At 46.6% G+C, this 22,157-nt stretch overlaps 1 protein-coding gene across 1 annotated transcript; it reads left to right on the top strand.

Moving 5' to 3' along the window:
* The first annotated feature begins 3,452 nt into the window (after window positions 1-3,452).
* eps8l3a (EPS8 signaling adaptor L3a) lies at window positions 3,453-19,323 on the top strand. The gene is made up of 20 exons (XM_084445215.1): window positions 3,453-3,588; window positions 6,832-6,980; window positions 7,343-7,413; window positions 7,712-7,776; window positions 8,013-8,171; window positions 8,904-9,053; window positions 9,353-9,417; window positions 9,691-9,818; window positions 9,923-10,056; window positions 11,442-11,550; window positions 11,660-11,727; window positions 12,575-12,649; window positions 14,981-15,126; window positions 15,522-15,666; window positions 15,833-15,864; window positions 15,968-16,064; window positions 16,498-16,605; window positions 16,843-16,925; window positions 18,612-18,744; window positions 18,878-19,323. Exons 2-20 carry the CDS (start codon window positions 6,916-6,918, stop codon window positions 18,908-18,910), a joined length of 1,866 nt encoding a protein of 621 aa, XP_084301341.1. The 5' UTR covers window positions 3,453-3,588; window positions 6,832-6,915; the 3' UTR covers window positions 18,911-19,323.
* The last annotated feature ends 2,834 nt before the right edge of the window (window positions 19,324-22,157 follow it).

Below are 22,157 nucleotides of genomic sequence, written 5' to 3'. Positions count from 1 at the left end.
GAGAGAGAGATCGTGTACAATATTATACAGTACAAGCAGAGAGAATGTCGGAGAGAGAGAGGCGGTCTAACCTTCCACACGTGGTGGTGCGCCAGCAGCAAAGAGGAAGTGGTGCGCTGCGCGAGGGCCAGCTTCTGCTCCAGGCTCTGCTCTCGCCACAGAGCCTCCTGCGTGGGGAACAAGCACAGGTCGCTGACGGACGCTCTCACACATCACAACTTCATCTGCCGTCTGCAAAAACACCACACTCGTTGCTAACATAGCTGTAACACGGTTTTAAACTGTTCACACCTTCAGATACTCGGCCAACTGGAGGATGTCCTGGAGGATGTCAAATGGAGAGAAGGAGAGAGTGTGGATGAGGAACACGTGTTTATACCATATAATCATCCTGGGACTAATCTACCTGTGTGTCTTTCATATTGATCAAATTCGCATTGAACCCAAAACATCGATACAGGGAGTGGGAGTTTACTCACAGCTTCCTTCACAGTGACATAACCATCTCTGTGATTCAGAGGAGAGGAGAGGAGTGGAGAGTCAGTAGTCCGTACCGTGCATACACAGACAGTAGTATATCACAGAGAAGCTTTCCAATAAATTATATTACACCTACTCTGTCTGGGAGCAGATGTCCCTCTGCTGGGGATGGCCGGTCAGGCGGCCATCTTGGTCCCCGCGGACTGAGGGAAGAGGTGTGTAGGCCATGGTGAGCTTCAGCCTCAACGACAGCATATGTCTAACATCACCCCCCCCCCCAAATAAAACAAGATTCAAAAACACGACCGTACCCGTGTGTCCAGCATGCAGACCCCGCCCTAGTGAGGTGTCCTGACGAGGGCGAGGGAGGGGTGGAGAGGACGCCGTCTGCGGCCTGGCGAGGGGCGGCGTCTGTACTGCTGCACACGGGAGTGGAGGGAGGATCCAGGTAGTCTGGTGAAACAGATCGGCCTTAGTCCCCTGACCTTAGTCCCCTGACCTGACCTTAGTCCCCTGGCCTTAGTCCCCTGACCCCCTGACCTTAGTCCCCTGACCTTAGTCCCCTGGCCTTAGTCCCCTGGCCTTAGTCCCTTAGTCCCCTGGCCTTAGTCCCTTAGTCCCCTGACCCCCTGACCTTAGTCCCCTGACCTTAGTCCCCTGGCCTTAGTCCCCTGGCCTTAGTCCCTTAGTCCCCTGGCCTTAGTCCCCTGACCTTAGTCCCCTGGCCTTAGTCCCCTGGCCTTAGTCCCTTAGTCCCCTGGCCTTAGTCCCCTGGCCTTAGTCCCCTGACCTTAGTCCCTTAGTCCCCTGACCTTAGTCCCCTGGCCTTAGTCCCCTGGCCTTAGTCCCTTAGTCCCCTGACCTTAGTCCCCTGGCCTTAGTCCCCTGGCCTTAGTCCCTTAGTCCCCTGACCTTAGTCCCCTGGCCTTAGTCCCTTAGTCCCCTGACCTTAGTCCCCTGACCTTAGTCCCCTGGCCTTAGTCCCCTGACCTTAGTCCCTTGGCTTTAGTCCCCTGACCTTAGTCCTTTAGTCCCCTGACCTTAGTCCCCTGGCCTTAGTCCTTTAGTCCCCTGACCTTAGTCCCCTGACCTTAGTCCCCTGACCTTAATTCCCCTGGTCTTAGTCCCCTGACCTTAGTCCCCTGACCTTAGTCCCCTGGCCGCTGACTGGCAGATTGCCTTGTTTGTGCTGTTGGAAAGAACTAGAAATATAGACCTCATCATCTATACTTAACATGTGTGTGCGTGTGTGTTTGTGTGTGTATGTGTGTGTCTCCCCGTTTGTAGTATGAGATTCAGACCAATAAGGAGTAGCCAATACCGTTGCACACTGGCAGAGGGCAGTAGAGACTGCTCATAAACCTACACCGCTTACTTCACGGCCTGGGTGTGCCTACCATGCTGGGAAGAGAGTGCACGTCCGGCCAGGTGATGCCCAGCTCCTCTGCCGAGATGAAGGACTGTCTCTTCGCCAGCGCTGCCCTCTGCCTGAGGGTGACCCTGGTGTCCCTGTGTCTCTCCCTGTCCTCCGCCAGCCGGGATCCGGGCTGGGCCTCGTCCACGCGTCTGCGTCTCAGGAACTCCACCTGTCTCTTTCTCTGCAGCTCGCTCCTCCACCCCGACACCTCCATCTTGCCCAGGCCGGCGCTGCGGCAGGTGGTGGCGTTGTTGCGGTCTCTCAGGAACTCGTGCTCGGCCGCCCGCTGCTCCAGCTTCTGCTCGTAACTCTCCGTCCCCGACGGCCGTCTGGCCGTGAGGCGCTTCAGGAACTCCATTCAGCTGAAATACAACCAGCACGGCAAGTTCCTTCAATCAAGCTCTACACAGAGAGAGAGGGAGAGAGAGAGAGAGAGGGAAAGAGAGAGGGAGAGAGAGAGAGAGACAGAGAGAAAGAGAGGGAGAGAGAGAAAAAGAGCGGGTTTGAAAAAGTGGATGTGTTGAAACAGGATGCTGTGCAGCAAGCTCTAAACAGAGAGAAATGAGCAAATCTCACTTATGACTTCAGGATACCAACATTAGAAGTGTATATACGTCCACATTGTATACATTTGTAGTACTGTATATTAAATGATGCACTATAACACGCCCTAGAAATGTAGTCAGCCCGTAGTCTCAATGTATGAAATGTCCGCTGTTGAAAGCTTGATGTCATTGTCTCAGACGCGTCATTCGATACTTACCAACCATGCGTTGTCCTTTAGAGCTGCATCATATCTGAGCCATGGGTGAAGAGCAATACAGACCTCAGGAGAGCCATACATCACCAGGAACTCACCTTCTAAAGGATGACGATGTCTTTCAAGCAAACATCAAGATGGTGGAGCAACCCGCTGCCTGACCTGTCTCCAGTTCACTCCTGTCACTTCTGGCTCAGGAAATGAGAGAAACCACACTGTTCACACTTCTGTTCCGCTATCCGCTACACACATTGACACACTTGACACATTGCGTCATTACACATACACACACACACACACACACACACACACACATTCTGTGGTGGGGAACTCATACAGCAAGTTGACGGCCTAATTGCAGTAGAGTGGTGTGTGTGTGTGTGTGTATGTGTATGTGTGTGTGTCTTTGCCAGAAGAATATAGGACCAACTTTGACTTATAACAACTGTCATAAACCCAAGTGTGCATTCCAGACCCACACGTACCTGGAGAGAACATGGGTGTGGCAACCCAGCCCCCCCACAGATCAGGGGAGTGTGAATATGGCACAGTTACTTAGTCCAAGGAGGCTGCTCCCTAACAGGCTCCCTTTGCTTAGATACCTACCTCGGGGATACCTACCTACCTACCTACCTACAGGACCACATACGAGGCACTCCCTGGACCTCTGGCCTGGGAGGGGAAGTGCATACGTGTTGTTGGCGTTGTTCCACCCTCCCAGCAGCTGTCACCAGTCCCCTGCATCACGATCTCTTCAGGGTGGACTTTGCTCGTGTGCCTCTATCAGGAAGGCTTGGGAGTGTTCGCCCAGAGCTCAGCGACAGGATCCCGTACCTGGAATATGAGTCGTATCGGCTTAGAAAGAGAGAGAGAGAATAAATAAGAATACTTAAGTGAAAACGCGTTTTTAACCGCCTGAAAGACACAGCAGGTAAGGGGAGTGTGATATGTGTTTATTGGGCCTTGGACATGGTTAATGTAACGACTCTTAGAGTCGGTTGATAAAATGGTAGTAATGTGTAATGAGTAATGTGGTACATACTACATAGGCACTAAATGACTGTGAATATATAGATACATCTTCAATAAGCATGTTATCTTTTTATATCTAGTGAATCATTTGAAAAGTGCTCCAGATCATTGGGTGATCGTTTACCTTGTCAAGAGCATGTGTGTTTTTTATTTATTTTATTATATAATTTCACCTTTATTTATTCAAGGAGGGCCAAGTGAGAGTGAGCTCTCTTTTACAATCACACCCTAATTACATAAAATACAACTATACAAAGAAATAACTGCATAAAACACAGGAAACAAATGACAGAAAGAGATATTTATGAGATAAGGTGTAGGTCTCTTTATAACGCTTTATAGATTTAACGTTGAACTTTTCTTTACTCAAAATGTAGTATTGGATTTATTACAAATCAAGTATCTATGACTCACATTAGTACTTGATTTGTACAACTATACACAATCCTTTAAACTGCTAACTGTAAACCCATCTTGATACCACTTGTTGCTAGGCTTAGTTGTCTGGAAATAACCTGATTGTAGGCCTACCATAAAAAAATATGTTTGACTTTTATATTAATTACCCAGTTCTGTGTTGCTAGGCAGCTATCTGTTGATAATAAGGACAAATATAGCATTTACCATTTATCTTATTATCAATCTCAGACACAAGGACTTTGAATTCAGAGATCTAAACATGTACTGTACATGTAAAATGTTATCTTACTTATAAAGGCAGGAATCTCTGTCTGTCTGTGCCATGATTATCTGGAGAACCGGACACTGTATGGAGGTGATGTTTGGCAGGCGTATTGCTCAGGACCCAAGGAAGTACAGTGTTGAGTGCCCGGGCACGTGTTCAATGTGCACTAGGACCCAGTTCTGAACAGGCACATGATCAAGATGGCTGTGTCCTGAGGAAGGCATGACTGAAGGATTTAAAGTAAACTCATAGCTCTACCATTGCGTTTCAAACCAAGTGTTTTGTCATTCAACCGAATCAACAACTACAGTACATGGTACAAGCCCACAACCAGTCAAGCCGGAAAACATTTCCTAAAAAGCACCTGAACCAACGAACCATGTGTGCTGAACCGAGTCATAACCAGCAAGCCAGCAGGGCGGACATTGTGGAAAATAACCAGATAATAATGTGGAAGAAAAAGACAGGGGAAGACAGGTAAACAGCTAGATCAGTATCCAGTCCGTTTTATATGACGTGTGAAATGGGATTTAGAGTTACAGCGTAGGCTTGACTACTAACATTAGCTAGTGATAGACCAGTTAGCTATAACCAAGGCTAGCGTGCTAGCTCGCTAGCCTGCTGCTACCAGACATGAGTTCAGTTCATGAGCAGTGGCGTTTCTAGCTTATATGTTACCCTGGGTGAACCCCCCCGCCAGGGACCTATGTTCCCAGACCATATGTTCCAGGACTCTGTTTCAGGGCCCTATGTTCCAGGACTCTATGTTCCAGGACTCTATGTTCCAGGGTCCTATGTTCCAGGGTCCTATGTTCCAGGGCCCTATGTTCCAGGACCCTATGTTTCAGGGTCCTATGTTCCAGGACCCTATGTTTCAGGGTCCTATGTTCCAGGGTCCTATGTTCCAGGATGTGTCCTGGCTAGGGTTCAGGTTAGTATTGTTATGGCCCTGTTCCTAGGGATGCGTCCTGGTTAGGGTTCAGGTTAGTATTGTTATGGCCCTGTTCCTAGGGATGCGTCCTGGTTAGGGTTCAGGTTAGTATTGTTATGGCCCTGTTCCTAGGGATGCGTCCTGGTTAGGGTTCAGGTTAGTATTGTTATGGCTATGTTGAGGTGTTTATTGGGGCTCCATCCACCAGGACTCAGCAGCAGCGTCAGGGTGGCAGTACGGTCCTCTCCCCCAGCCCTGCCCAGCACTGCCCAGACCTGCCGCTTCACCACAGCTAGGCTAGGCTTTTAGACACAGATACAGGGTGGCAGTACTGTCCTCTCCCCCAGCCCTGCCCAGACCTGTCCTCTCCCCCAGCCCTGCCCAGACCTGTCCTCTCCCCCAGCCCTGCCCAGACCTGTCCTCTCCCCCAGACCTGTCCTCTCCCCCAGACCTGTCCTCTCCCCCAGTGCTCCCAGACCTGTCCTCTCCCCCAGACCTGTCCTCTCCCCCAGACCTGTCCTCTCCCCCAGTGCTGCCCAGACCTGTCCTCTCCCCCAGCGCTGCCCAGACCTGTCCTCTCCCCCAGACCTGTCCTCTCCCCCAGACCTGTCCTCTCCCCCAGACCTGTCCTCTCCCCCAGACCTGTCCTCTCCCCCAGTGCTGCCCAGACCTGTCCTCTCCCCCAGCGCTGCCCAGACCTGTCCTCTCCCCCAGCGCTGCCCAGACCTGTCCTCTCCCCCAGACCTGTCCTCTCCCCCAGCGCTGCCCAGACCTGTCCTCTCCCCCAGACCTGTCCTCTCCCCCAGACCTGTCCTCTCCCCCAGCGCTGCCCAGACCGGCGCTTCACTGCTTCTTTTCCTACAGTAGGCCTTTAGACACAGAGAGTAGTGATCAGCCACAGGTCGACTATCAGCAACACGGCTCCAACAACTCGGACGACTGGGAAAATGACTCCTTGACAACATAAAACCTTTTGAGGAGTTTACATAATGGTTAACAGAATATTGTTCCGGAGTCGAGTGTGAAGTTGTTTGAATGGGCATTGCACTAGTTTTAGTTTTAGTAAATTATACAGACTTGTTTTTATGTAGTATTGTCCAGTTTATGTGTAGTTCTACAATTTCAATGTACTCTATCTACACTGTGGCCTGCTGTATGTAGTTACAGTCATTGTACACAAAACAGCGTACTGTCCATAGCTGAGTGAATGATTAACTAGAGAACACCTGACATGTAACCAGTACTGCTTTATATCTCGCATATCTCAATTCCATACTCCAACATTACTCACTCACTCACAGCACATCACGTTAAACACAACTATACCGCGTCTTGTTGACAGTGAACACTATGGAATGGTGACAGGAGCAGGCCGACTGGGTAACACGACAACTGGGTGCCTGGGAAATTCCTGGGAGCTCTAGTTATAAACATTACCATATCTCCATATACAGTATATGACTTGTTAATCTCTGGAGGCTGTGATGGAATGCGTGTGAATGCTCGTTGTGTAACTGTTATTGCAGGTGTGTCACCGCGGAGATTCAAGCGCTTTGAGTGCCGCTAAGGTGGAAAAGCGCTATATAAGTGCAGTTCATTTACCATTCAAGATGTTCCGGAACAACAGTCCCTACGGCAACGACTCCAGCAGCTACGCAGGCTCCATTCCGTCCAAGTCTGTGCTTCTCTCTAACGGATAAAGACTAGTTCCCATAAATGCAGAGGCCGTTTAGGGTTAAGGTTAGGTTAGGGTTACAGTAGGTTTAGGGTTAAGGTTATGCTTAGGTATAGGGTTGAGTTAAGGTTAAGGTTAGGGTTAAGGTTAGGTTTCGGGTTAGGTTTGGGGTTAAGGTTACGTATAGGTTTAGCGTTGGGGTTAGGGTTTGACCAGCCTCTGCGTTTATGGGAACTAGCCACTACCTTCTCTTATGTTACTGTACACCTGTTTGTGTTCACGTTTGAGTTGAAGCAACTCTTGTTAAAACAGTCTGTTTTTTGATATGTTTAATACACATTTTATACTGCTTTCTGCCACAGTGGGTATTCAGTTGATGATCAGTCATCGCAGATATCAGTTCTATCCAGACCCAGTGCCAAGTCAATATACAGTAAGTAAACATTGTGTAGCCTACACTGTTGATTGATAATGAACATTGCAAGACATCTATATGTCTATGTAGTACATACCACAGATCAATTGAATCCTGTAATCTGCATTATCATTTCATACAGGTGATGTGTGTGTGTGTTTATACAGACGATGTGTGTGTGTGTGTGTGTTTATGTATGTGTTTATACAGATGATGTGTGTGTCTTTATACAGACGGTGTGAGTGCCTCTTTATACAAATGGTGTGAGTGTGTCTTGATACAGATGATGTGAGTGTCTTTCTCTCCGTCTTAATAGTGCAGAGGAAGGATTACGCTGAATCTATCAACAAGATGATGGACAAGTTCCAGTACAGAGTAGAGGTGCCATCTTCTAATCCAACAGCACAACCGTGATATAGTTATATGTATAGTACAGCTATACTATAGTCATGCAACAGTATCTAGGTCTCCAAACACGTTACCGTTATATTACTGACTAAACTACCCCCGACCCGTACTAAAGTCACACAAGCAAAGTTGTCTGAAGCTCGTTGTCTAGGCTGACTATCCAGACCGCTACAATTCCACAAACCCAGTAACACCTGGCTCCCCTCCAGCACCTGTTCACCTGCGAGTTGGACGGCCGGGAGGTCAGGGATCTGGGGGACTGCGTGGAGCGCCTCAAGCTGCTGGACGGTATGGGCCGCGTCTGGGGACAGGACATGGTGCTGGAGGTGCGCGACCTAAACCTGCTGCTGACCGACATCGAGACCAAGGTGAGCGGACGACCACTGCTGATGCAGGCCGGGCTGTGATGGATACAAAAAAGCTTGAAATGACCGGAATGATATGGTTCTAATCAGGTCATTCCCTGCTCTTCCTCTCCCTCCTCCCCTTCTCCTCTCTCCTGCTCTCCCTCCACTCTCTCTCCTCCTCTCCCTCTCCCCTCTCTCCTCTCCCCATCCCCTCTCCCTCCACCCTCTCCTCCTCTCCCTCTCCCCTCTCTCCTCTCCCCCTCCCCTCTCCCTCCACCCTCTCTCCTCCTCTCCCTCTCCCCTCTCTCCTCTCCCCCTCCCCTCTCCCTCCACCCTCCACCCTCTCTCCTCCTCTCCCTCTCCCCTCTCTCCTCTCCCCCTCCCCTCTCCCTCCACCCTCTCTCCTCCTCTCCCTCTCCCCTCTCTCCTCTCCCCCTCCCCTTCTCCGATCTCCCTCCACCCTCTCTCCTCCTTTCCTCTCCCCTCTCCTCCTCCCCTCTACTCTCTACCCTCTCCTCCTCCCCTCCCCTCTCTCCTCTCCCTCCACTCTCTCTCCTCTCCCCCTCTCCTCCTCCCCTCTCCCTCTCCTCTCCTCCTCCGCTCCCCTCTCTCTCCTCTCTCCCTCCCCTTCTCCCCTCTCCCTCCACCCTCTCTCCTCCTCCTCTCTCCCCTCTCTCCTCTCCCTCTCCTCTCCTCCTTCCCTCTCTCCTCTCCCTCTCCTCTCCTCCTCTCCCCCTGTCCCTATGTGGTCAGGAGGAGCTGGAGTCCCTGGCTCTGAGCAGTGTCCAGGAGGTGAAGGCTGTGATGGACAGCTGTGTGTATAACTCCCTGCTGACCGTGCTGGTGAAGGACCACAACAGCAGCTCCACCAGCGTCTTCATGTTCCAGTGTGAGGAGCTCAGGGTGAGCAGATGACCCAAGTATTACTGTATTATTACAGCGGTGTTATTATAGTATTACAGTAGCATTACCGTGATATTATTGTAATAATATTACAGTAGCATTACTGGAGTATTACTGTGGTATTATTGTAGTAGTATTACTGAAGTATTGCTGTGGTATTATTGTCATATTATTATATTCAGACTACCATTAGGTGTCATCTTTATAGACAAAGTTTGTATTTAGTGAACTATGGTGTGTGTGTTAATTGATAAGGTGAACTATGGTGTTAATTGATACGGTGAATGTTGTTTTTGCAGGCTGATTACATCCAGAAGGATCTACAGAGAGCACTCACCCAGAAGAGACAGGATTCTGGCATCAGGTAAACTACATGAAAAGTACAATGCAGTACAATTTATTTTATTTCATTTATTTATTTATACAGGTAAAAATCTCATTGACACCCTGTGTCTCATTTACAAGAGAGACCTGTTCAGGGTAGACAGCAGCATAACACAAAGTCACAGACAGACAGGACATACAAAAGACAAAAATAAAACACAAAACATAAAATGGTTGAATTATTGGTGTGGTTTGTTACAATTCCGACCTTGTTGACCTTTTCTCTTGGGAAACCCTCTCAAATCTTCTCCAGGGACAACCTGGAAGCGATGGCTGGCCATCAGATCATTAAAGCCCTACAGAACACAGCTCCTCCCCCCGAACAGAAAGAATGGAACCCTCCGAACGGCCCTGTATCTCAATGGAACACTCCAGACTACGGTGAGCTGCCTGAGGTCGCTCCTAGAGCAGACGGACAACCTTCCCACCAAATAACCAGACAGATGCTCAGACTAAAACACTGAACCTTCTTTACTGTTTGGTAGATGAAGACCCTCCTACTCCTGTACCCGTCACGCCCAGAGAACAGACCCCTCCTCCCAGGGAAGAGACCCCGCCCCCACCCTGCCCCCTCTCACTCTCCCCGCTGCGGCCATACACCGAGACAGACAGGAACGTGGTAAGTACCCTCCTCTGGTCACATATAGAGACAGACAGGAACGTGGTTAGTACCTCCTCTGGTCACATATAGAGACAGACAGGAACGTGGTTAGTACCTCCTCTGGTCACATATAGAGACAGACAGGAACGTGGTTAGTACCTCCTCTGGTCACATATAGAGACAGACAGGAACGTGGTTAGTACCTCCTCTGGTCACATATAGAGACAGACAGGAACATGGTTAGTACCTCCTCTGGTCACATATAGAGACAGACAGGAACGTGGTTAGTACCTCCTCTGGTCACATATAGAGACAGACAGGAACATGGTTAGTACCTCCTCTGGTCCCATATAGAGACAGACAGGAACGTGGTTAGTACCTCCTCTGTTCACATATAGAGACAGACAGGAACATGGTTAGTACCTCCTCTGGTCACATATAGAGACAGACAGGAACGTGGTTAGTACCTCCTCTGTTCACATATAGAGACAGACAGGAACGTGGTTAGTACCTCCTCTGGTCACATATAGAGACAGACAGGAACATGGTTAGTACCTCCTCTGGTCACATATAGAGACAGACAGGAACGTGGTTAGTACCTCCTCTGTTCACATATAGAGACAGACAGGAACATGGTTAGTACCTCCTCTGGTCACATATAGAGACAGACAGGAACATGGTTAGTACCTCCTCTGTTCACATATAGAGACAGACAGGAACATGGTTAGTACCTCCTCTGGTCACATATAGAGACAGACAGGAACATGGTTAGTACCTCCTCTGGTCACATATAGAGACAGACAGGAACGTGGTTAGTACCTCCTCTGGTCACATATAGAGACAGACAGGAACGTGGTTAGTACCTCCTCTGGTCACATATAGAAACAGACAGGAACGTGGTTAGTACCTCCTCTGGTCACGATTACACGGCCTTCAGCAGGCCCCGACCGCACGGCTACAGAATACAGTAGATACAGGTATAGTACATTATACAGTAGATACAGTTTACTAAACAGTAGATACAGTACACTATACAGTACACTATATAGTAGATACAGTACATTATACAGTAGATACAGTTCACTATGCAGTAGATACAATACATTATACATTATATTAAACAGTACAGAATACAATACATTATACAGTAGATACAGTACATTGTACAGTAGAGATTCAAGATTCCTTTTATTTATCACATCTAATGTATGGTGTACAGTCACAGTGAAATGTTGCTGCCGGCTCCAAGATTATGATACAGGAACAAATATAATAATCTACACAGAGCCGGCAAGACGCCTGCAGAATAGGTCTGCGCCTTCTTGCTTTACAGTAGTACATGATACAGTACACTCTCCAGACATTTCTCTCTAAAGTTTCCTATTTTGAATTTGACTTTGCAGGACATCTTGAATCATATTTTCACCGACATTGAGATCTTCATGGGTAAAGTTGCCGCCATAGTGGCCAAAGACAAGAAGAACAAGAAGAAGAAAAAGAAGAAGCACAAAGGTGATTAAGGAGATCAAAGCTCCACAGAGCTCACACAGAAATATCTTTTAAAAGCAGAAGGCTTATCTGCCCAGCCCTGGTAATGGTATGTCACTGTGTCACTCCGTAGAAGGCATGCCGCCAGCAGAAGAATTTGAATCTTGTCTCCAGAAAATCAAGTCTGGGTTCAACCTGCTGGTACGTGTCGATGTTCTTCACCCTAACTGCTACGGAACATGTTCTAAAGTCATCATTATAATGACCAGTAATATGTTAATCCCACATGTCTGGTCTGATCTGTGTTAATCCCACACGTGTGGCCTGCTCTGTGTTAATCCCACATGTCTGGTCTGCTCTGTATTAATTCCACATGTGTGGCCTGCTCTGTGTTAATCCCATGTGTGTGGCCTGCTCCGTTTTAATCCCACGTGTGTGGTCTGCTCTGTTAATCCCATGTGTCTGGTCTGCTCTATGTTAATCCCATGTGTGCTCTGCTCTGTGTTAATCCCATGTGTGGTCTAATCTGTTAATGCCATGTGTGGTCTAATCTGTTAATGCCCTGTGTAAGTAAGTAAGTAAGTAAGCTTTATTTATATAGCGCTCTTCACAGCACGGATGCACAGAGTGCTTTACAGTAATAAATTAAAATGGCAATACAACACGAGACAAAATTAAAACGACACAGAACAGAAAAAAACAACATTGCGAGCAGCAAGGCGTTATAGATAGCCAAAGGCCTGCCTGAACATGTGTGTCTTAAGAAGTTTTTTGAACATGAGTTCAGTGGATGGCTCTCTCAGGGCCTGGGGAAGAGCGTTCCAGAGACTTGGCGCAACCGCCTCAAATGCTCTGTCACCCTGGGTTTTTAGTCTGGTCCGGGGTGGTTTTTAGTCTGGTCCTGTGTGCTCTAATATGTTAATCCCATGTGTGGTCGAATCTGTTAATCCCATGTGTGGTCTAATCTGTTAATGTCATGTGTGGTCTAATCTGTTAATGCCATGTGTGGTCTAATCTGTTAATGCCATGTGTGTGCTCTGTGTGCCAGGGGGAGTTGGATGGGAAGATCACAGAGCCCAGCGCTCAGGATTTCGTTCACGTCCTCTTCTCCACTTTAGCGTTTGTACGTCATCACTGACATTATTTCATTCATCATTATCGTAATTAGGTGGGCTAGCTTGTAGAAGCTAGCTTGTAGCTTGTAGAAGCTAGCCCAACTTGTGATATTCCCACTATTTCTTTCTTTCTTTCTTTCTTTCTTTCTTTCTTTCTTTCTTTCTTTCTTTCTTTCTTTCTTTCTTTCTTTCTTTCTTTCTTTCTTTCTTATTATAGTTCTCCCCAGTTTTTTGCTGCTTAACTACTTCATACTTTGTGCTAGAAACTTTATTCAAACTTTAAAATGTTCACGATGTTTAGCTCTTTAACGGATCCATTCAGATTTGTGATTTTTATTTTATTTTAATTTTTTATAGTTTTTTTAGTAATTTAACTTTTAAAACTATTTTTTGTCCCATTGAAACTACTTGAAACTGCTTTTGGAATGTCCAGAAACTTTTAGAGTTGTGGCAGCTGTTGCTTTGAAAATATTCACACATTTTGTAAACTGCTGGCACTCCTACAGTTTTAACAGCTCATACACATATTATATATCGAAATGTTCACACAACTGTGCTGATTCGTACAATGTAAATATCTAAGCTGTGTGACTTATAGTTTTCGCTGTGTGACGATTTTTTCCGGCAACTGCGCTCCCCATTAAAACGTATGGCGACGCACTAGCTTTTGAGCTGCTATTTTTGCATTTTTACTCTTTTTCTAACTTGTCGCTATGCCTACAGTTTTAACAGCTTATACAGTACACATATTATATATCGAAATGTTCACACAACTGTGCTGATTCGTACGTATCTAAGCTGTGTGACTTATAGTTGTCGCTGTGTGACGATTTGTTCAGAAAATGCACTCCCCATTGAAACGTGTGGCGAGTGAGTCAGTGAATTATGTGTGTTCTGTGCTTGGGTGCTGTAGAGCTGTGCTGCTGCGCTGTGATTGCAACGGTGACAGTTCTCTCCTGTGAACTGTATGGTCAAAGGAAAGAGAAATGCATACGGCCACCTCCAGTATGTCCATAGAGCTAGAAAAGGCAAGCCCACGACCATAGATGGACGCAGAATAAGCACTAGATTGCACTGGAGCTGTCTGAAGCTGGTCATGCTTTCCCATGCAAACAATTGATGGAATGTTCAGATTGTCAGTTGTGATTTGAATTTGGGTGCATGTGCAGCTTCTCTTAAAGGTACAGACACCCTTCTATGACTACTGTAGCATTATATTCCTACCTTTAGATGTAAATACACAATCTGGAGCTCAAGGCTCTCAAGACAGTGGAGATGATTGTAGACTTTAAAGCCCCAGACGCACTGGAAGAGTCTGACGCTAGCGTTTTGAAGTAGAATAACTACACCAACTTTTTTAAATGGCCGATCACGCACCAAAAGCATTTTGAGGCGAGTCAAACTGCCTTGACGCTTCTACTCCGAACTTCTTTATATTTTGGAGCGTCAAATGGGGCCAAATCAATCTAAATTAAATTAGCTCCCTATCAAACAACCGGCGCTGACCTGAGGGGGCAGAGTCTCGCCACCACGCCACTGTCCATGCCACGGACCCCACAATTCAGCCCCTGAGTGGGCTAGAGACACACAGTCTTCACCGGTGGAGTCAGGTAGGTGGCCCAGAGAGGGGTACACTGTCACCGACTGGCTTTGACCTGAGGGGGTGGAGTCTCGCCACCACGCCACGGGCCCCACAACTCAGCCACAGAGTGGTCTAGAGACACAGTCTTCGCCGGTGGGTGCATGGAGATTGCCCGGTCCGTAGTAGTTCTAGCAGTAGCTGTTACATACAGCTGCAGCAGCTAGCCCACCTCACATTTTCTCCAGGAAAGGTACTTTCTAGTTTACAGCTGAAATCCTCCTATCTACAGTATTTGGTGGGGGAGGCTCAATCATTTTTTTCTATCACTCAAAAATCCTCCAGTGACTCCTCATTCTAAATAACAGACAGTCCCTTATCTTTAGTGGTGTTGTATTACGAGGTTACCTTCCTCAGATGTCTGTTGGATTGTCTGAGTATTTTACTGAGAGTGCGTCAATCGCAAGGATTTCCAAGTCCACCTCTGGTAGTCAGTGCTGCTGTTGATTTGACAAACATACTATAGACGGTGTCACTGTCACTGGAGCACTTACGTTTTCTCAGCTGTTATTGTTATTGTTACTGTATTCTGTCTGCTACCGTTATCCCCGTCCCCAATTTACAATGACAGTTTGTTATTGTTGTCAGTTTGAATTTGTCTATAGCTAAAGATCCAATCGTTGCCCTGTAAGATGACTGACAGGCTCAAAGACCTAATCAGTGGCAGAGTCAGTCCTCTAAGCCCCTCCCCTCCCCCCAGGTGGTGTCTCACTGTCCGAAGACGCTGCCCCCCACCATCGTGGCCCCCCTGCTGGAGCCCCAGTGCATCCGCCTGCTGGGCGAGGAGGCCACGCCCGACGAGGACCAGCTCTGGCAGTCGCTAGGAGACGCCTGGAACATCCCCAGGTACCGTGGGACACTGAGGGGGCGATACCAGCGTAACCGAGGGAAATGTGAACGTAGCTGGTGAAACTCACTCCTCAAAGCGCTAACAGTCCCTGAGGGACGGCCATATTGGTGCAACTGTCAGCGCGTCCGCCTCCAAAAGCGGGAGACCCGGGTTCTAAACCCGCCCTGGGCACGGTGAAACAGATAGGTGACACCAGCACACAGGCATAATGAGTGGGTGACACCAGCACACCGCATATTTGATTTGAGAAGTTAACTTGTTTTCATATCCTGACTCTTGGCCTAAAATCCTAAACTGTGTAGACTACTCCTCAGCGCCACAGTCACAGTGCAGCCTAGTGTGTGAACGCCACAGTGTTGAATATAACCATCCACTTGGACATGTTTTCCAGTACCAGGTGGCCTGAGGATGACGAGGACATCCCCACCTATACTCTGGAGTTCTACGATGGCTGGCAGCCCCCGGAGGTGACCGACGCTCCCCCAGAGAGAGAGCCTGACGGCGGACAGCAGAGCCCACTCCCAGCCCCCAAACAGGTGAACAAACAACCCACACACACACACATGGAAAACTAACTACTTGAGATGGACCATCTTGACGATTCTCCTTCTTCAGATACAAGTTTCTGTTTAGTATTTGACCAAAAGAAAATGAACATTCCTGTACGTGAATCACAGAATGTCACTTCCTCCTGCTGTATAGAGATCTGCTCCATGGAAGCCGCCGCCATCACAGTAAGCATCATTAACACAGTAAACATTCCTAAAAGCTTTTATTTCATTTATGTGAATATGTTCAGTTGTTGTGTGTGTGGGTCCTTGTGTCTGTGTTTTCCAGGCCGGACGAGCCCAACCCCAGTTACATGCGCGTGATGTTCGACTTCACGGCCAGGAACCACAAGGAGCTGAGCATCTCTAAGGGAGAGATCGTTCAGGTCAGTATCATTAACACTGACAAACGCTGACCAACAACTCAACACGCTTGTAGCCCTAATTCACAGAATAGTAAAACAACTCAACACAGCCAAACTGATCCAGAAGCATGGAAGTTGTTCAGGCAGTGTGTGAAGCAGTACAGTATGTAGTAGTAATGTAATGTACTACAGTAATGTAGTAATGAAAGACATTAGCTGGTTTGAATCCCGGCTCCTCCTGACAACATGTCGTAGTGTCCTTGGACAAAGACACTGAACCCCGAATTGCTCCCAACGAGCAGGCATGACAGCTTGCATGGCAGCTGCAGCCATTGGTGTGTGAGTGTGTGTGAACGGGTGAATGAGGGCCTTCACTGGAAAGAGCTTTGGATAAAAGTGCTGTATAAGTGCAGTGTATTTACCAGTAGCGGGTGTGGGTCGGCTCTGTCCACAGTTGCTGGACATGTCCAGGCAGTGGTGGAAGGTGAGGAACAGCGACGGTCAGGACGGCTTCATCCCCAACAACATCCTGGAGCCGCTGGACAAGGAGGCGGGCCCGCAGGTACCAGCGCCAGGGCCAGCTGCATTTACAAGGCCTTCTATGGCTTATTGTCGTGCCGTTGTCCATGGTCTGTTCTGTCTGTTGGTTTTTTGACTAAACTAATTTACCTTTTGTGATCAGTATACAGTATTTATTTTTTGTTTATTTATTGACCCAACTAAATGTTTTGAAGGGTAGGGTCTGGTGATGTATTGATTTCCTGTATTGATCTGTGAGTGGTCATCTTGCTCCTGACAGACCAGCGGTCCACCCTCCCTGACCAAGAAGTCCAGGCCTGACGACGTGAAGGCCTGGCTGGAGTACAAGGGCTTCAGCAAGATGTAAGAACTTTCAAACACACCTCCATTCACAGCGGCTGTACGTGTATCTGAAGAAGCCGCATGGAATAGTTCAGCTACATTAAAGGAGTAGTCAAGGGAAAATGCATGTTTAGCCCTGTTTTAAGGTTACTTATGATCATATACAATGGTTCAGATCAAAACGTTGACAAAACTAGCACTTTTGAGAAAGTCTGATAATTGCTCTACCACCGTTTTGGTCATACAATGGATGTGGGTGGGCACCTTGAAAAATCTTTCAAAAACATGTTAAACTCTCGATTTCAAAGACAAGAAGCTCACCAAGGGGGTAATTGGTGTCCGTTGGTGTTCTGACATCAAATTCGCCACAAAGTATGAATCCTGTAGGGTTTTATTGATCATTTTATGAAATCCATTGACTTGTATTGCCGTGACCGGTTTATGGCTTCTTATACAACGGTTAGTTCTGGTTCTTGATTCTGATTGGCTGGAAGCCGTGTTAAAATACTTTGTAACACACACCTGGGACCGCATATCATTCCGTTTTCAGTATGAATGCGCCTCCCATTTGATCCAATGCATTGTAGTTGTTGTTGTTGCTTGGCAACCCTTTTGTTAGGGGAATTATTTTGCTCGGCGAAATTGAGGGAACGATGCTTCGTTTTGAATAAATGTTAATATTTTACATTGCTGTGTGTTTATTTTACACTAACAGCTGTAGTAACTCCGCTTCGCGTCGTGCCTACCAACGCCCCCTAGCTGTTATAAAATCACTATAACACACGGCCTCTCGTGGTTTATTGCTTAAATCTAGTAAAATGGTTGATACAATTCTAAATCATATAGGGACAGACAGTTATCCAGGCCAGACACAGGTAGTAGAGTAGTAGTAGTAGGTAGCAGTGTTGGGAAAGTTACTTAATTAATAAAAGTAATCAAACAAAGTTACTGATTACTTACTGATTTCTCTTTAAAGTACAGTAATCAGATAACTAATTAATTTACTTTTGAGTTATATTCTAAAACCAGATCATTTCTTACCTGAATCATAGAGTGCTAGGATCAGTTTTGCATCTTAGATCATAATAGACACATGAACATCTGATCCTAAACCAGCACTCTTGACATATCTCAACCCTGATGGCATAAACAGACAGTTCAGCCATGACTTTAGAGACCGCATGTGCATATCAACCAAATGAAAGGGAGTAGGCATGCTAAGTAAAAAGTAATGTCATTTTTATTAGATCAGTAACTGTAATTTGAAAACTGAAAATTGTAAATGTAATCCCTTACATTACAAGTTGCTGGAAAATGTAATCTGATTACAGTAATACACTGGAACACTGTACAGTAACACTGGTAGGTAGTGACTGTGAGCTACTGATTCTGACAGTCTCTCTCCCCCCCACCTCTCTCTCTTTCTCCCCCCCCACCTCTCTCTCTTTCTCCCCCCACCTCTCTCCCCCCCCACCTCTCTCTTTCTCGCCCCACCTCTCTCTCTCTCCCCTCCCCACCTCTCTCTTTCTCCCCCCCACCTCTCTCTCTCCCCCTCACCTCCCCCCCCTCACCTCTCTCTCTCTCCCCCCACCTCTCTCTCTCCCACCCCCCCCCTCACCTCTCTCTCTCTCCCCCCACCTCTCTCTCGCCCCTCCCCCACCTCTCTCTCTCCCTTCCCCCACTTCTCTCTCTCTCTCTGTCCCCCAGCACGGTGCGTTGTCTGGGCGTGCTGAGTGGCTCCATGCTGCTGGGGATGACCCGGGAGGAGCTGAAGATCGTGTGCCCGGAGGAGGGAGGACGCGTCTTCTTCCAGCTTCAGAACATCAAGACGGCCATCGCTGTGAGTCACGCAGAAGGAATGTGCTCCGTGGAGAAATTCCCAGGCAGTTGAAAACGTTGGTCCTTCTGACACTTAGTTTGGAAAGTAAAAGTGTCATATTCCCTCACAACTGACTTATGTCTCTTCTCCTCAGCTTGCCAGTGAGATCAGACCACTGGAACCATAGCAAAGAAAAAACCACAGACAAGAGCCCAGGGGAGTGGAGTCAAGGAACCAGAGAATTATGGAAGTCTTCAGGACTCCTGACATTCACAACTTGAATAAGCTGTAGCAGAGGATGTCATACTCATACATGTCTCTCCATACACGTATTTCCTGTGGTAACCGTCAAAACTAATATTATATATGTTCATATTTACCATATGTATTGTAAAAATAAGTGTTTGAATTGTATGGCAGATCATTGATGTAATTGATATAATTTTGAACATGTTGAAATCAAATGTAGAATTAAATCAATTGATAGATGTTGCAGTGATAGATGGGCATTCATAAAATAAATGAATCATATTGAATCATCAAACAAGTCTATAGTAATGCATTTAGCCATCGATACATCTGTGATTAGCCTCTACTGTAACTGACCAAATTCTAGATGAATTATAAATAAATGATCTATCGTGTAAAAACATCATAGTTGGTGGCTCATTAGTAAAAAGAAAATTGATAATACAAACCATTAAACTGTTATACACAATTAGAACACAACAAAGTGAGATGAATAAACATGCTTTATTTCTTCAGACATTAAACATGTACCACAAGCATCTGAACCTGTAAAACACTGGCATCCATAAAGCCACACTGAACCAAACTATTTAAAAATACGATGAAATCTATGTCAGCAATAGAAAACACGTGATTATGAACTTGTAAAAACAAGGTTATGTCTTATGAAGAAAAAGTGAACATCAACATGTTTATAATCAATGTTTATGTAGTGAAAAAATTACATTACATGGCATCAGCAAGTAAATTGACAGATTGTAGGTGTGTTGTGATAATTGACGGATTAATAGTTTGGTGATGGCAACACAATGTTACCCATGACTGAACTACTGAATGACGGCACAAAAGCACAGCGTTTTGAACTCACTCTGGCATCCACTACTGTCTGCAGCCCTGTCTATAACCTGCTATCCTGAGTGTGAAAGAGAACGTATAGAGTAGAGCATTACGGCTCCATGTGGTGATATTCAAGGAAACAGGAGTCTAGCCTGTATGGGACAGGGTGTCTGGGCACCGTGGTCCTGCTGAGACCAGCTGGACATGAAACTGACAGAGGCATGACTGGAGTTGGTGAGGTTCACATGAAGGAGTCCAGTAAGGCCTTCTGAGGGGAGACCTGGAAAGAATGGATGGATGAGGATGGAATATGGAGGGAAGAGGATGAAATACAGAGGGATGAGGATGAACACGTAACTGAACCTAGTCCTGCGGTCCTCTGTGTGCCAGCGTTGTGTGGAGCTGAACACAGACGGCTCGATGCTCGGGTGTCAGAGACTCCACCTCTTACAGTAAATCACATGCGCCTGGATGCTCGGGTGTCAGAGAGACTCCACCTCTTACAGTAAATCACATGCGCCTGATGATGATTCTCTGGAATATTCAATCAAAAAAACAAAACAGAAAAGCAGTAGACAGGAAGGTCGGTTCACTGGAACGGCAGCAGATGCGGGTCTGAACACACAGCAGGTCGAGCTCATCAGAACCCACCGATGAACGAACGAACTGTCAGTGACTCGTCAACCTGCCAGAACCTTCTACAGTGAGCTGGGTGGAACACTCAGAAATGAACTCTCCTACTGCATCATCAAATCACTGAACAACAAATAATCCAGACAATATAAAATAGGCAAAACAGACATCATCATGTAGGGTCCAATTGTAAATTACAGCTACATTAACACAAAGCCATTAATAAGAACAAATGTATAATAACAAACTGTTTTGTTTTTAGGACTAATCACAGTTCAGAATGATGTACAGCAACTGAACAATCTAGACATAGATAAACAGTTACTAGAAATCGCTTATCTCTATAGCCTTTAAAAAAATACGCTGTACATTAAATCCAACGTAGACTTGTGTTCAGCACAGACGACCTCTTAGCAGTGACACGCCTACGCTGCTACAGCTGATCACCACTTATATTATTATTACACTATGTATTACATATTATACATTTATTTGACTTTTTTGTCTAGGAGATTTTGTTTTTTTTATTTTTACTTGACTAACAGATATCTTGTAGTATAATATGTGTTCTAACTTTTGGAGCAACAACCAGTTGATCTTCTGAAACAGTCTTGGCATCAGTCGGTTCTGTGTGATCACAAAAGTAGTTCTCACCCTGTCTAGAACAACACAGCTCACAGTTTGATGGACACAGAACAGGTCCAATGACACGGCGACTCTGCAGGAGTGCGGGTACAGAAAAAAAAGAAGAATCTAATCTAATCTGGTATTTGTGACTGCAAGTGTGAAAGTAATATATAAGGTTGAGCAGGACAGAACGAATGCTTAAAACACTCACAATGCAGCACATCTACCGTGACCGTGCAGGGCTCAAACCTTCCACTAGGGGGTGACAGAGCACATGTACTTCATACAGGACAGCTGCGTGGATTCTCTGTGTGTGTTGCTTGAACTTGCTTTACATTGCAGCTCAGTGTAAACGAACAGCAACACTCTGACTCTGCTAGTGGCCCCTAGAGGGCGCCATGCCGGCATGCAGGAACACGGGATGCAGCTGAAGCAGAAGAGCTCTGGGTTCAAAAACAACACCCAGGCCTTTCCTGCCTGGAGGAACAAGACAGCATGCAGCCTGGCCCCTCCCACTGGAGTCAGATCTGGCGGCTCTGTTGTTGTTGTTGTTGATGGCGGGGGACTGAGTCTTGCAACGTGATTGAACTGCTCAGACAGCGGCGGGTTCAAATCAGAAAGGCACTGGTTCAATCTTGGCTTGGGAACAGTCATACAATCAAAAGACTAAATTAACCAACAACGTTGTCTGGTCTGGTGAAGGAGGATGCTGCACTCATCCTTCTGTACTTGTTCTCCGAGGGTAAACTCTCTCAAACACACACACACACACACACACACACACACACACACACACACACACACACACACACACACACACACACACACACACACCTCTCTATCCATCCTGTCTACCGCAGAAACAGGTCCATCAAGACAAGAGCCTCGTATTCTGTACATAACACACACATCTATACTGTCATAGTATACATCTATTCTTCATCTATACTGTCATAGTATACATCTATTCTTCATCAATACTGTCATAGTATAAATCTATTCTTCGTTGCTGTTGTATTAAAACTATAAAGTGATTTCAATCCATTTACACAGGCCAGCATGTCACGGGCAAAAAGACAAAAACTACC

Source organism: Borostomias antarcticus, assembly GCF_949987555.1.
Source record: "Borostomias antarcticus genome assembly, chromosome: 11".
Lineage (NCBI taxonomy): Eukaryota > Metazoa > Chordata > Actinopteri > Stomiiformes > Stomiidae > Borostomias > Borostomias antarcticus.
Note: the sequence above shows the minus strand (reverse complement) of the source record. Positions and strands in the feature narration are given on the sequence as shown.

Coding starts and splice junctions, on each gene's coding strand:
- eps8l3a (XM_084445215.1), top strand. CDS start 6,916: ATGTTCCGGAACAACAGTCCCTACGGCAACGACTCCAGCAGCTACGCA. Junction 9,819..9,922: donor ATGGAACACTCCAGACTACG/GTGAGCTGCCTG, acceptor ACTGTTTGGTAG/ATGAAGACCCTCCTACTCCT. Junction 15,127..15,521: donor GACGCCTGGAACATCCCCAG/GTACCGTGGGAC, acceptor CATGTTTTCCAG/TACCAGGTGGCCTGAGGATG.